General features: G+C 40.7%; 1 protein-coding gene and 1 long non-coding RNA gene across 2 annotated transcripts in view; one reads left to right on the top strand and one right to left on the bottom strand.

The window, feature by feature from the left end:
* The window catches only part of THSD4 (thrombospondin type 1 domain containing 4), a 576,458-nt gene that overhangs the window by 303,794 nt on the left and 257,988 nt on the right, over positions 1-14,676 (bottom strand). Inside the window, exon 7 of the mRNA XM_082443764.1 lies at positions 4,132-4,268. Within this exon, the coding sequence (XP_082299890.1) occupies positions 4,132-4,268 (137 nt within the window). The remainder of the gene's footprint in view (positions 1-4,131; positions 4,269-14,676) is intronic.
* LOC309651620 overlaps positions 1-14,676 on the top strand; it is a 455,214-nt gene that overhangs the window by 269,451 nt on the left and 171,087 nt on the right. The gene's annotated exons all lie outside the window — the stretch shown is intronic.

The raw sequence follows: 14,676 nt of genomic DNA, 5'->3' as shown, positions 1-14,676 counted from the left end.
TTCACCCTAAAAAGCCAGTATTATCCAACTCATTTTGTCTTCATAACAGTTGTCTGTAAAATGGGGACTGATAATGCATACTGACTGAGTTATTGTGAAGACAAATGGCTTAAGGCATCCTTCTGTATGAACAGCACACATCACAGTGTCTGGCACAGGGTGAACACTCAGAAGCAACTCCTTGCTGTGTGCATTAGCTTCAACACCTTCCTGCGTGGAGGTTTCGCATCAGCCTATTATTTCAAGGCACTTACTCAAGGACTGTTTCTCCACCATCAGGGATTTTTTTCTGGTGGGAGGGAGGGTAGGTTTTGGGGTGAGTCTGACTCTTTCAGGAGCATTCAAGTTTGAAAGCCTGAGGTTTCTGAAAGGCTGGTCTCCAGGGAGCTAAGGTTGTTGTTTGTGCTTTTTTTTAGTTTCTATCCAAGGGACCCTGTTCTTTCAAATGGCTGCTATACCTTTGAAGGCCAAGTTCCATCTATTTGCATTAAGTTTCCAGCAAAAATAATATGTACTTTATCAAACTATGAAAATCCAGAATTTTGCAGAGCTTGAAACTGAGATCAAGGGAAAAAAAAACCTCATAGCACACTTAATGTGATGCTTAATGATAGAAATGGTTACTGTGCTCTCTGTTAATTAGACATAGATGCTATTTCATTCCCATCAATGACGATCATGACTGGGTGGGGCAGAGACTTCTCTGAAGACTGGCCGGATGTTCCTATCTGATGTCTAGAGAGATGAGTTTAAGGCGAGGAAGGCAGAATCTCTGTGGGCTTCAGATACACCCTCTTGATTTAGGAAAAGTCAAGGCTAGAGTTCTTTCCCTTCAAAGCCTGGCTATCAATATGCAGTCCTTAGTCTGAGGCCAACATTTAGGATCCTTCATTCCCTGTCAAGAAAGGAAGTGTTACCCAGTTCTGAGGGACTGGCGAGGAATTCCCATGTTCTGCAGCCCCGAGCTCAAGGGTTTCTGCATTCTTACAGCCCCTCTTCCAACTCTTGGATCTAAAACCCCAGTGGAGCTCCAGCAACAGGGTAAACACAGGCTGGCCAGGGAGCGCTCTGCCAGGAGCTGGAACAGAGCATTCCAGCTTGCTCTGGGTGGGCCTGGGGTGGCTTGGAAGTGGTTTGGTGTCAGGAGGACGCCCTTCTCCCTCAGCTACTCTTGTGTAGGTTTAGCGCGTATTCTTATTTAATGCTTGTCACTTTTCATTAACTTTTGCGGCAGGCCCGGGTTTGCTTTCAACTCTCTGTGTCCAGCAGAGGCTTTCTGGAGCTATTTCAGATGTAGACACTCCTGTCAGAGAGTGACAGCTCTCTCAGCCACAGGTCAGCGAGGCAGAGATAGCAACTTGAATTCTGGGCTTCCAATCAAGTATTCAGAAAAGGGCACTTTACCCTTTGAAAGTTGCAAACTAAACAGAACTTCAGCCTGGGAAGCAAATGTACTTCTGATTATTTAAACTGAAGTTCTAAAGAGGACGCGACAGTCAGCGGTTCCAACAACATCAATGAGCGAATTTCAGGCAAATGCACAGAGAACAAATACGAAGTAATATCCAAGTTGTCCTTGTGACATCAAATTCCTATTCATCTACTCACATCCTGGGGAATGTCTGTCTCAGTCTTTCAGCAATTATCATCTTCAAACTGTGCTGTCCTACACCACTGGTTTTCATCAATTAGTAAGAACCCATACCTTGTCCTTATAAGTGTTTGTTTTCCTTTCATATCATCAGCTTAGAGGCACTTAATGCAACACTAAGAAAACAAGCTCCCCCAGTGGAAAGAGACCACATTTCCTCTTCCTTCCAACTCATCTCACCACTGTATATTTACATTTCTGGTTCTTTGTGAACTATATTTTAATCACTGTGCCCTTTAAGATTTTGCTACTCAAAGTATGATCCATTGACCAGCAGTATGGGCGTCACATGGGAGCTTGTTGGAAAAACAGACCACTCAACTCTACTCCAAAATAAAACAAAAAGTTAAAAAAAAAGAGTCCTCCATATCCTTGCCAATACTTGTCATTGTCAGCCCCTTAAATTTTTGGCAATCTGGTGAGTTTCCCTGATTACATGTGAGGTTTAGCACCTTTTCCCATGTGCCTACTGAGCATTTGAAACGTGGCTAGTCTGAGTTGCACTGCAAGAAGTAAAATACACACCAGATTTTGAAGAATTAATATGAAAAAGAATGTAAAAATGTCATTAATAATTTTTATGTTGATTACATGTTGAAATGATAATAATTTGGATACACTAGGTCAAATAAGATACAGTATTAAAGTTGAAAAAAATAGACTACTCAGGCCCTTCCCTAGACCTACCAATGTAGAATCTGCCATCCCCCTGTGATTCACACTACAGTGTAAGAACGCTGCCTCAAAAGATAATGTGGATCTCACAAATCTATAATCTGAAAAAAAAAAAAAAAGCAAATACTTTCGCATAGAAAATTCATATACAACAGGACATATGTGGGCATAAGCAAACATAATACTAAGAAAAGCCAGCATGCTTTACTAAGCGCCAGACCTGTTATGAGGACCTTATGTGTATTGGCTCGGGACTCCTCACTACAATGCAGGAAGTAGGTACCATCCTCCTCGTGTTGTAAATGATGTACAGGCACAGAGAGCTTACGGAACTTGTACCAGGTCACACAGTCAATCATGGAAGAGGTAGGATTTGAACCCAAGCAGTCTGACTTCAGAGGGCATGTTTTTTAACCACTAAACTACACCACCTCCCAGCAGTGTGCACCTGTATTCAGGAAATAGAACAGTTGATTCAGGATCTGAAAGAAAAAGCTAGGTTGCTATAAGGTGCATTATTTCAGGTTCAGTAGCATTTAGAAGCAGGAACTAGTTGAGCCGGAAACCACAAAACACTAACGGAACTCCTTGGGGTATTATCTGAGGACAGTAAGGAGGGAGGGGATGCGTGAAACCCAGTTTTTTCCAAACGAGCAGAGATTGGAGGCCAGATGGGTCCCAGCCTTCAATGTGCTTCCCATCATGCTCCCTACCTCTTTTGTGCTGCATCAATGCTCTGGGGGTTTCTTGCTCATCCAAAGACAACCTCACATGCATCAGATATCAAATGACAGCTTTTTCCCTCCTTTATTCACAATCCGAGAATATCCATACTGCTCTGATAAATTATTTTGTATCCTATTTAAAACCTCATTAAGAAAAAGGCTGGAAGGGGAATGGGGGTGCTTATAAATCATACTCAAATAGCTCTGATACTAAACACAGTGGCAATTTACGTTCAAAGTAGAACAGGAACTTTCAGACGTGATAGCCAAAGAGCTCTTCCTTTGATGAAACTCAGTCCTGCCAGCAACTTAATTAAGATAGAATCTTAGTCTGGGCTCCAAAGAGTCATTTACCTGCTAGAGTCAGACCTCCACTCTTACATTTATAGATGAAAGGAGGGTCGACATCCAGGCTCCAATTAATGTGGCTGTGGAATTGGTGCCATCTCCTCTGGGGCGCCTATTTTTAACCACATGGTGCTTTCTGTCAAAGGGTAGCATCCCACAGGGATTCTCTACAGACCAGAATGTTTGCAGAATGCAGGGCTGGGAGTTCCTGGAACAGACTTCAGAAGTCCAAGGAGGCTAAAAACTTCCTGTTGAAAGTACAACTGCAGCTATAAAGGCACTAGACAACTTTCATTTGGAAGCTGGCCCCAGCTGGTGGGAGGCAAGATAAAATACGCCATGCCCTTAAAATGCCACCCTGATGACTTCAACTGTTTCTTGACTGATCCAGCAGTGCCCTTTCCATGACCTCCACTTCAGAGGGAAGGAAGAAGCTTTGGATCCAACAAGGAAAGATCGCTGAGTTTCTTACCACGCACGTGATATAAACGTGCATAAATCACTTAATAACTGAAATGCCAGAGTGAGACTTGGCAACTCCCAAAGATCGAAAACACGGAGCAAAACAAGCCGCCCTGTCTTACGCACTTCTCCCAGAGTTCGTGGTTTGAAGTGGAGGGGACCATAAGTTGTGGGGAGGAAGCACGCCACAGCCTGGCAAACAGTGCAGTCGGCAGGCACAGATCAAACACCCGAGAGCCACTCCAGATACGCCAGTCCAGGGGCACTTACCTTGCACTGCCCAGACACGCAGATGGCCGTGCCGTTCTGGTCACAGGGGGTACCATCAATGACCTTCTCAGCCTGCCGTACGTAGAAGCGGTAGCCCATTGCCTGGCAGTTCAGCTCACACTTCCGATTGCCCTTGGCTACCGAAAAAGAAAAATACAACCCAATAATCAATAAGCATCTTTTTTTTTCTATATTTTTTATTGAGATAAAATTCACATAACATAAAATTAACCATTTTAACCAAAGTGTGCATTTCAGTGGTTTTTAGCATATTCACAGTGTTGTACAACCATCCCCGTGAACTAATTCCAGAACATTTCTATCACCCCAAAAAAGGAAACACTGGACCTGTTAGCTGTCATTCCCAATTCTCTTCTCCCCCCAAGACCTTGGCAACCACCAAATCTATTTTTTGTCTCTGTGGATTTGCCTATTCTGGACATGTCACAGTCACACACCTTTTAAAATGCGTGAAAGTTATTAGATCTCTCTCTATTTGATGGTAGAGAGAAGGGGTTGTATCTTGATCTACAGGCACATAGTAGAGATTCGATGCTGAGTGAGTACTGTAAAGGAATTCTGAAAGAATCTCACAATGCAAATAATAGACTCCACTTTTAGACATCCTCCCATGCTTTAACATAGTCAAAATTATATCGTATAAATCAGCAATCACAGTGAGCACACAATGTTTATGTTCTACTTTTTATTATTTAAGATCTATACAATTATATCATTTTATGTTCTTTTAAATGGCTGAGTTTCCTGTAATAATTCCTCCATTACCAGATATTTAAGTGGTTTCCCTATCACCTTAGTTTGGAGTCCAAAGTCCTCAGCAAGGGATAAAACATCTTTCAGGAGCTGAACCTTGGCTACCTTTATAGTCTCATTTCCTCCTGTTCCTCCTTAAATGTGCATTCTATCCCCAACTAAGCACTTCCTCTGTCCAGCCATTGTTTCACTGTTCCTCTGGCTAGCACCTGTTTCTACTTTGCTTTAGTTCCCAGGTCACCCCCTCTGGGAAGCCCTCCACAGATCCTGATCTACTCTATAGGTCCATCCATCACAGGCTGACCCAGTCTCCTCTACTATAAGGTTAAACAAACTTCATTTGAAGCATGGCTTTGAGGGACCACAGAGATGTGTCTATCTTATTCACTTTTATATCCCCAACACTCAGTAGAGAGCTGGGCACATAGCAAATGCTCAACAAATCCCTGAGGAATAAAAGGAGGGATAGATAAATGAATATTGGCCTTTGGGGTTTTTTTTGTTTTGTTTTTGTTTTTGCCTTTCTCTCCTCTCTCCCCACTAGATAGATTCCCTTACCTCGGGGTGTTTCTTTATATTTTTGTTACTTCACAAAAAGCGCTTCACCAGCACAAAGGCTGGTGCTCAATAAATCCTAAATTAATTACTGCTACAACTAATATTTTCAGAGCAATCTAGTTGCCTCCAAAATAAGAATGAGAAAAATGTTCAGGCGAGATATATTTCCATATCCAAGGGAGAAAGACATGCCAAGTACACACTGATTTTGTTTCACTGTTTTTGGAGACAAGACTGATGCTATGTTCAGCCATAAACAGCATGTTCCAGGGTCATGCCTTTGTCTGAAAATCTGATTACTGCATTGGATAATACTAACTTTTTCCTACACAACACAATACATCATACTTTCCCCAGTGTGGCTGCGTGACTGTCATAGCAATGAACTTCCTTCTACTCCGAAGCCATTGAAAACCGCTAACAGGAAATCACAGGCAACCTCTGGGACCGCATGGTTTACGGAAGACTGAAATCTTCTGTGTACTCTGAGCTCTATTGGAGAAATCGAGAGACTTGATTTCCTGCGCTGGCTGCCCAAAAGATATAAGAGGTGATCTTGGAAAAGTCAAAGATTACCAGAGACGAAGCACCTTTGGGAATGTCTGAAACCAAACCATCATTTTATGGATTAAACACACACACACACACACACACACACACACACACACACACACACACACACACCAGGCCTAAGAAAGGAAGTGACAAGTTAGAGGGAAAATTAGTCTCCTACAACCAGCTTTCTCATGTCATCTATGTATCCAGACCCCATTTCCTCTCTCCCAGCTCCTTACTTTGGGAGGTGATATAGCAGGAACTATCCAGGTGCGTTGTTGCATTTTGTAATAAAAGTGTCTGAAAGGCAGCCTCCCAGAGGGCAAGGGTTTTGAGTTCTCACTTCTCTGGACTTCCTCCCAATCACCTCTATCCTTTGGAATACTATCACTGGCAGCCACAGCTTTATCCCTCAATATTTGCAACCATACTATGGAAGAACATTCTGAGAACAAAAAAAAGATGGCTAAACATGAGACAATGACAGCAAATGGCTACATGAAAATAACCCAGAGGAACAGCCTTAAGTCTGGGTTTCTCCTACCTGTGGCCCAAACCAGCTACTAGGTCTGACCCTCTGTCCATGTGGCTTAGGCAGTGTCCCTGCCTTCTCAGACTTGCAACAAGGAAAAGGGGGATCCTAGGAGATAACTGAAACCTGGGGACAAGTGACTACCTGACAAAATTGCCCAGAATCCTGCTGCCTTAGCAATATTGCATGTAGAGCATCTCATAAAATTACATTAGCCCTGACTTCTCCAGACCCTCCTCATACTCCTCAACCACTTGAAAATGCCACATAAAAATACATCTGCAGGGCTACAGTTTAATGTTTTTCATGGATGGTCACTTCACTCCTCTTTTCTCCCCTTGAATAGAATTACAATTCTGATGCCAAGAGCCTCTTCTCTAAGCAGATTTTGTCATGGTTTCCTCCTTGCAGAGAGAGGGGACAAAACAGGAGAGCACAAGCTAGAACAACAGGATAAGAGCAAGTGGGCACATCCTTCTCCTCCGTGCTTAGCTCCCTCTTACTGCTCTCCCTCTCTGCTCTCATCTGCTTCCTAAAAGTCCTTCCCACCCCCACAGGGAATACCTTTACATTCCACACACCACCGAGGTAGTGACTCTCAGTGTGGTCCCAGGACCAGAAGCATCAGCGTCACCTGGGAACTTGTTGAAAATGCAAATTCTTGGGCTTCACTTCCAACTCCTAAATCAGAAGCCCTGGGGATGGAGCCTGGAAACCTGTATTTTGACAGGCCCTCTGGGTGATTCTAGTGCGTGGTCAAGTTTGGGAACAACTGCTCTATGAAAACATCAAGTAGTGAACAGACTTGGAAGCAGCTGATTATTCTTACACTGAATCAAAGATGTTCAAATTCCATGCCTAAATTTAAAAGTTAATACAAGCACTATTTTTAATTTAGGATAGTGCCTGGATCTCTGACAGTAAAACAGCCCTCTGATCATTTTTTAAAATTCTGGAGAATATACAAGAAAATTCAGGTTGCTTAGAATAAAGTGACTAACAGCTAAAGGGTTTACCCTCAAATACAGGTTAAATGTTTAAATCACTCATTGAACTCTTTAATTGGAAAATCCATTGATCTAAGAGTAAAGATATTTTTAAGTGATAAAGGGCAAAGAATATAGAAAGAGAGCTAACAGTTATAAAATTTTGGAAGGTGGGAAGCAGAAGGATCCATGGAAATGACTTAGCAGACAGACCCAAGCAAATGGATCTTAGGCAGGAATTGAAGCAATGAAGCTACCTAGTATTGTACCATCTCCAGAAGGCAACTTTGGAAATAGGGGAGAGAGCAGGCCTAAAAACAGAAAAATTATCTATAAGCATATTTAAGAATTAGTCAGAGGTTCTACTTTCCAGAATGGTTAGCTAAAAGCCTTTGAAAATCAGCTCCTTCATAAAAGCAATGAGAACACTGGAAAAAGCTGGAGTGGCTATACTAATATCAGACCAAACAGACTTTCAGACAAACATTTTTACCAAAGACAAATGAGAGCATTTTACAATGATAAAATCCATCAGGAAGACAAACAATGAAGCCCCAAAATACATGAAGCAAAAACTGACAGAATTGAAAGGAGGAACAGACAATTCAACAATAATAGTTTGAAACATTGATACTCCACTTTCAATAATGGATAGAACAACTAGACCCAATAGATATCTATAGAACCTTCCACCCAAGAAGAGGAGAATACACATTCCTCTCAGGTACACATGAAACATTCTCCAGGAGGGAACAAATGTTAGGTCATAAAACAAGCTTTAATAAATTTAAGAGGAGTGAAATCATACAAAGTATGCTTACTGATCACAATGGAATGAAATTAGGCATCAATATCAGAAAGAAATTTAGGAATTTCAAAAATATGTGGAAATTAAACAACATACTTCTAAATAACTGATTAAGAAAAAAAAACCTCAGGGAAAATCAGAAAAAACTTTGAGATTAATAAAAATTAAAACACATCATACCAAAACTTATGGGATGCAGTTATAGTTGTGCTTAGAGGGAAATTTATAGCTATAAACACCTATGTTAAAAAAGATCTCAAATCAATAACTTAATCTCCCACCTTAAGTATTGAAAAAAGAAGAGCAAACTAAACTCAAAGCCAACAGGAAGAAGAAACCTAGAATGGTAATAAATTAAACACACAAGGGAGAGACAACAATAGAGAAAATCAATGAAACTGAAGTTGGCTTTTTTTTAAAGGGAAAAAATTGACAAACTTTTAGATAGACTAACCAAGAATAAAAGAGAGAAGACTCAAAATACTAAAATTAGGAACAGAGAGGGGACATTACTACTGATTTTAGAGAAACAAAAAACAAACAAAAACAAAACAAAACAAAACAAACTTCTAGCCAGGGCAAAATAGACAAGAAAAAGAAAAGGCATCCAGATTGAAAAGAAGAAGTAAAAGTACCTATCTGTATTCACAGATGACATGACCTTGTGTATAGATAAATTTTTAAGTGCACCAATAAACAAGTTCCTCAAAGTTACAGGATATAAGATCAATATGCAAAAATCAATTATATTTCTATACACTATCAATAAAACAACCTTAAAATAATAGCATATTTTTTATTGTAAAAATAGCATTTACAATAGCATCAAAAAGAAGAAAACACTTAGGAACAAATTTAACAAAAGAAGTGTAAGACTTACACATTGAAAAATACAAAACACTGTTGAAAGAAATTAAGGAAGATCTAAATAAATGGAAAGAAATTCCATGTTCATGGATCGAAAGACAATATTAAGATGGCAATACTCCCCAAAATTGATCTACAGATTCAGTGCAATCCTAATCAAAATATCAGCTGTCTTTTTTTGCAGAAATTGACAAGCTGATCCTAAAATTTATATGAAAATACAAGGAACCAAGAACAGCCAAAATAACCTTGAAAAAGAAAAACAAAGTTGGAGGACTCATACTTCCTGATTTTGAAACTTACTGCAAAACTACAGTAATGAAGACAGTGTGATATTATCACAGGCTACACCATAGATCAATGGAACAGACCTGAGAGTCCAGAAATAAACCCTTATATTTATGGTCAATTGATTTTTGACAAGGGTGTCAAGATAATTCAATGAGGAACGAATAGTCTTTGCAACAAATGGTGTTGGGACAACTTTGCATATCTACATGCAAAAGAATGAAGCTGGACCCCTATCTCACACCATATATAACAATTAACTCAAAGTGGATCATCAACCTAAATGTAAAAGCTAAAACTATAAAATTCCTAGAAGGAAGCGTAGGCACAAATCTTCATGATTTTGGATTATCAATGGTTTCTCAGATGATATGACATCAAAGGGACAAGTGACAGAAGAAAAAACAAGATAAATTGGACTTCATCACAGAAATCCATTGAGAAAATGAAATGGCAACCCACTGAATGAGACAAAACTTTTGCAAATCATACACCAGATAAGGGACTTGTATCCAGAATCTATGAAGAACTTTTATAACTAAAAGATAAAAAGAGATTCCAATTAAAAATGGACAAAGGACTTAAATAGACATTTCTCTGAGGAAGATATACAAATGGCTAATAAGCACATGAAAAGATGCTCAATATCATTAGTCATTAGGGAAATACAGATTGAAACCACGATGAGATATCATGTCACACAGAGGATGGCTGAAAAAAAAAAAAAAGACAATAAGAAGCACTGGCAAGGATGTAGAGAACTCAGAACCCTCTTACAATGCTGACTGGATTGTAAAATGGAACAGCTTCCTTGGAATACATTTGGCAGTTCCTCAGAATGTTAAATGTAGAGTTACCATATGAGCAATTCCACTTCTAGGAATATACCAATGAGAAATGAAAACATACATCTTCACAAAAACCTGCACGTGAAAATTCATAGCAGCATTATTCATAATAGCTAAAAAGTAGAAACAATCCAAGTGTCCTTCAACTGATGAATGGATAAACATAATGTGGTATATCCATACAGGAAATATTACGTGACAAAAGAAAGGAATGAAGCACTGATATATGCTACAACATGGATGCGCCTTGAAAACATTATGCTAAGAGAAAAAAGCCAATCACAAAAAGTCACATATTGTATAATTACACTTATATCAAATATTCAGAATAGGCAAACATATAGAGGTAGAAAGTAGATTAGTGGTTGCCAGGGGCTGGAGGGAGGCGAGAATGTGGAGTGACTACTAATGGGTATGGACTTTCTTCCTGGGGTGATGAAAATGTTCTGAAATTATATAATGGTGATGGTTGTATGACTCTATACTAAAAGCTGCTAAATTGTACTATTTAAATTGGTGGCTTTTATGGTATGTGAATTTTATCTCAATAAAGCCGTTATTTTTTAAAAAAGGAGCAGCAGCAGCAGTTAGCTTCCCAGATCCCCAAGAAATCAACACATAAATATCAAGAAAGCTGCTGTTTCCAGACTGAAGGAGCCCACCAAGTGCCCAGGACCAGGGTGTTAGGGTGCTCAGATTATCTACCATTACCATCCTAATCCAAGTCAGGATTCCCCCAGCAGCTGGGAGTATTGCCTGCTGTTAGCTCACAGCTGTGTCTTTCTGGAACTTGCCCCCAGCCTAAGGGAGCCGCCTCACCAACCTCCTTCTCGGGGATAGCCCCTGTCCAAGGACGGGGTCGATGTGGTTGTACAATGGCCCATCCCGTCTCAGTTTGGGGTAATTCCCAGCTCAGAGCTGTTCATTCCTGCATCTCACACCCCTCACAGGCATAGTTCCAGAATCACTGCCTAATAAACACTGGGCACAAATCTCTGTCTCAGGATTAGCATCCTGGAGATCTGACCTAGTACACTATTATGGCTCAGCTGTGAAGCGCATGCACATAGTCATACTGTAAGCAATGGTTATTAATCTAACCAAAATTACAACATAATTACACTGAGAGTGTGTGGGATGGGAAGTGTGTGTATGTGTGGTGAGGTGGAGGGAGAGGATGATGAAAGAGGGCTACATCATCACCTTCAACAGAAAACACCTGAAACTGAAAAATCCAGAAGTAACGATATAAACATTATTCAGAGATAAGAAGGTAAATATCAAAAGAACAACTAAAATTATTGGGGAGGAAGAAATACTGGAGGGGGCAAAGTTTGTAGAATTATTTGACTCTGTAAGATACATGCATGCGTAACTTAGATTAAACAATAAAAATTATTTTTAAAAAGAATTTAAAAAATAACTCCAACAATCTGGGTTCTGAGAAATGGAATCCTGCACAGTTTCTATCAGTGGTAGGTCCCTTCCATCTCTATTCAAAATTAACACAAAACTATAAAACTCCTTGCTGTCTTTTCAGGAACTCAGCATAAGTGGGAGAGCAAAAATGTTGCTTTCCACGAAAGCAACACGTTGCTGAAGGTTCTAGATTTTAGCCAGCTTTGCTACTACCAAGGCTTGCATTATCTCTTAGTAAGCAAGAGGGAGACTCCTCAAAGTGGCAGGAAATGAGGTTCAGGCTTTCCCCACAAATGCACATTCTTTCGCCTTCCCTTAGGTAGAGAGAAAATTTCAGGTAAGAAAAGAGGAGAGACATTCTGTGAATAAATACGTGAGGCTATTCTTGGAGAATGGATAACATCTGTGCTTAGTTTCGGATCCATTCAAACTTCACAAGTTCACTCCAAGTTTAACACTGAAGCCCTCGTTTCCCAGGCTCAAGTTCCATTTTTTTGGTAGAATATATGATATCCCTGTTCAAGAAAAGCAGCCTCGTAAACGCAGCTCATAAAACTCAGACGTGGCAGGGTGTTCACCCAACACATGCTGATGAGTGAAGTGTAAACGAATTAGAAACATGTGGATGCACTGTCTTAACTGTGTTTGCAGGGTTTATATAAAATAAAAAGGTGTTTGCCCAAAGTCCTAGCAATGGGCACGGAGTTGGCAGCATTTGCTTGGGGGTGAGTAATCCAGGGCAGCCAGAGCCATAGCCATAGCCATGCCAGGCTTGACCTCTGCCAACTACATTATCTACGTGCTAATCCTCCTGTTTATGACGAAGGATCTGCCTGCCCTTGGACTCCAAATTCTGCACTAGACGCAGATGATTACTCTATAAACTGCTTTCCTCCAGACTGTATTTTCCAGGACAAAGTTATGGAAAATAAGAGGAGGAGAATGCTTCTCAGAGCCCAGACTCTTCTCTGGAATTAGAAAACTGTTTGAAAAAGTAGAGACGAGGGGCAAGACGAATTCTTAGCTTTTCCTGTTCTGAAAAGGAAATTGTTTGGCCGTGCATTCCATTATCAAACCTTAAATACAAAAGCATACAGCTTATCAATTATGGACAATAATACCCCTAACCTTCTATCCCACACTGCAACTATGTGATTTAAACTTTGAATCTTATTTAATTGACAGTCTTAACAGACTTGGAGATCTGGACTAAAAACAGTACACAAAATGCCTTTTTTTTTTTTTAAATTTATTATTATTATTATTATTATTATTGTTATGTTATTTATTTTATTTTTGGCTGTGTTGGGTCTTCGTTTCTGTGTGAGGGCTTTCTCTAGTTGCGGCGAGCGGGGGCCACTCTTCATCGCGGTGCGTGGGCCTCTCACTATCGCGGCCTCTCTTGTTGCGGAGCACAGGCTCCAGATGCGCAGGCTCAGTAGTTGTGGCTCACGGGCCCAGTTGCTCCGTGGCATGTGGGATCTTCCCAGACCAGGGCTCGAACCCGTGTCCCCTGCATTGGCAGGCAGATTCTCAACCACTGCGCCCCAGGGAAGCCCCAAAATGCCTTTTTTAAATCCTGAAAAATCACTGGCTCAATGTTGCATAGATGTTAAATTCCTCTTAGCACTGCTCACACTTACACACATTTCTAGTAGGTAACACTTTAATGGTGGTTCTCAAACTTTAGTGTACTCAGAATCACTTTGAGGTTTCATTAAAACACAGTTTGATGGACTCCAGCCCCAGAGTTTCTGATTCATTAGGTTTCTGATTCTTACCAAACCCAGCATCTGCCTTTCTAACAGGTTCCCAGGTGATGCTAATGCTGCTGGCCCGGGAACCACACTTTGAGAACCATTCTTCTAATTGGTGCTATTGAACCAGGATGGGGAAAGGAGACCCACCCAGCGACCAGACCACTAGTTGACACCCTGGGAATGCACTGCCAAAGCTGACACACAAAATGATGTTCAGCTAACTAAATCAAAGGTTACAGTTTTATACATGCAAGCCAGCCAGTCGAGACTGTAATCAAGAGGCCATTCAAGGAGGAAGTTCCCTTCTGAGCTGGCAGGTACGGTCCATACTATGCAGGAAACGGAGAGGGAAAAGGAACTTCTCTTTCTTTAGCATCTGCATTTGCCTCTGGCTGCCTAACCTCTTCCTGCCTTTTATAATTTTTATGTCTACTGTTTACTGAGCACCTACTATGTGCCAGACTCTTTATGTACATTGACTCAGCTAATCCTCACCCCTGGAGGCTCAGGCAAGCTCATCACCGCACATGGCCCGTTTGAGGGGTGAGAGACATACTCCATGGTGGAAGTAGAGAGCGAGGGAAGATGAGCTGAGATGAGGCTGCAGAGGCAGATCGGCAGCCCAGGGCATGCAAGACCATCATTCTTGTAGAAAGAATGAACACACTTGTCTTGAGTTCTACGAAGCACCACGGCTAGCATTCCTTGCACTTTTCCAGATAGCAGAACGTGGAACAGCAGTAGCCTCCCATTTGGAGAAAGTTCCTAGACACGTAATTTCACAGGAACTGGTTAAGCCAACATTGTCCAAGTTACCCAACCTTTTTTCTGAAATGTGTTCTTTTTCTCTCATGTCATAGTAAATCCAAAGCTGGAAAAAGTGACTGAAAACAAATACCATTATGGAAAAAAATCATGCTGTTCAAAACTCTTCAAGCTGTGTGACATGTAGCGCTACATCTTAAAATGTTACATTTAATAAAAAAATGAAAGTGTGAAAGGGGTTTTGTCAGTAGAAAGCCAGTTTGGCCAACTGTCAGGAAAGCAGCTTGACAGCTTCAATAGAAGTGGGAGGTCATAACCAGTTTCTTATGGGAAAATATATATCTATCTGAGCGGATGTGGATATATTAAAATACGGCATATATAC

Source organism: Balaenoptera physalus (genome assembly GCF_965194825.1).
Source record: "Balaenoptera physalus genome assembly, chromosome: 2".
NCBI lineage: Eukaryota > Metazoa > Chordata > Mammalia > Artiodactyla > Balaenopteridae > Balaenoptera > Balaenoptera physalus.
Note: the sequence above shows the minus strand (reverse complement) of the source record. Positions and strands in the feature narration are given on the sequence as shown.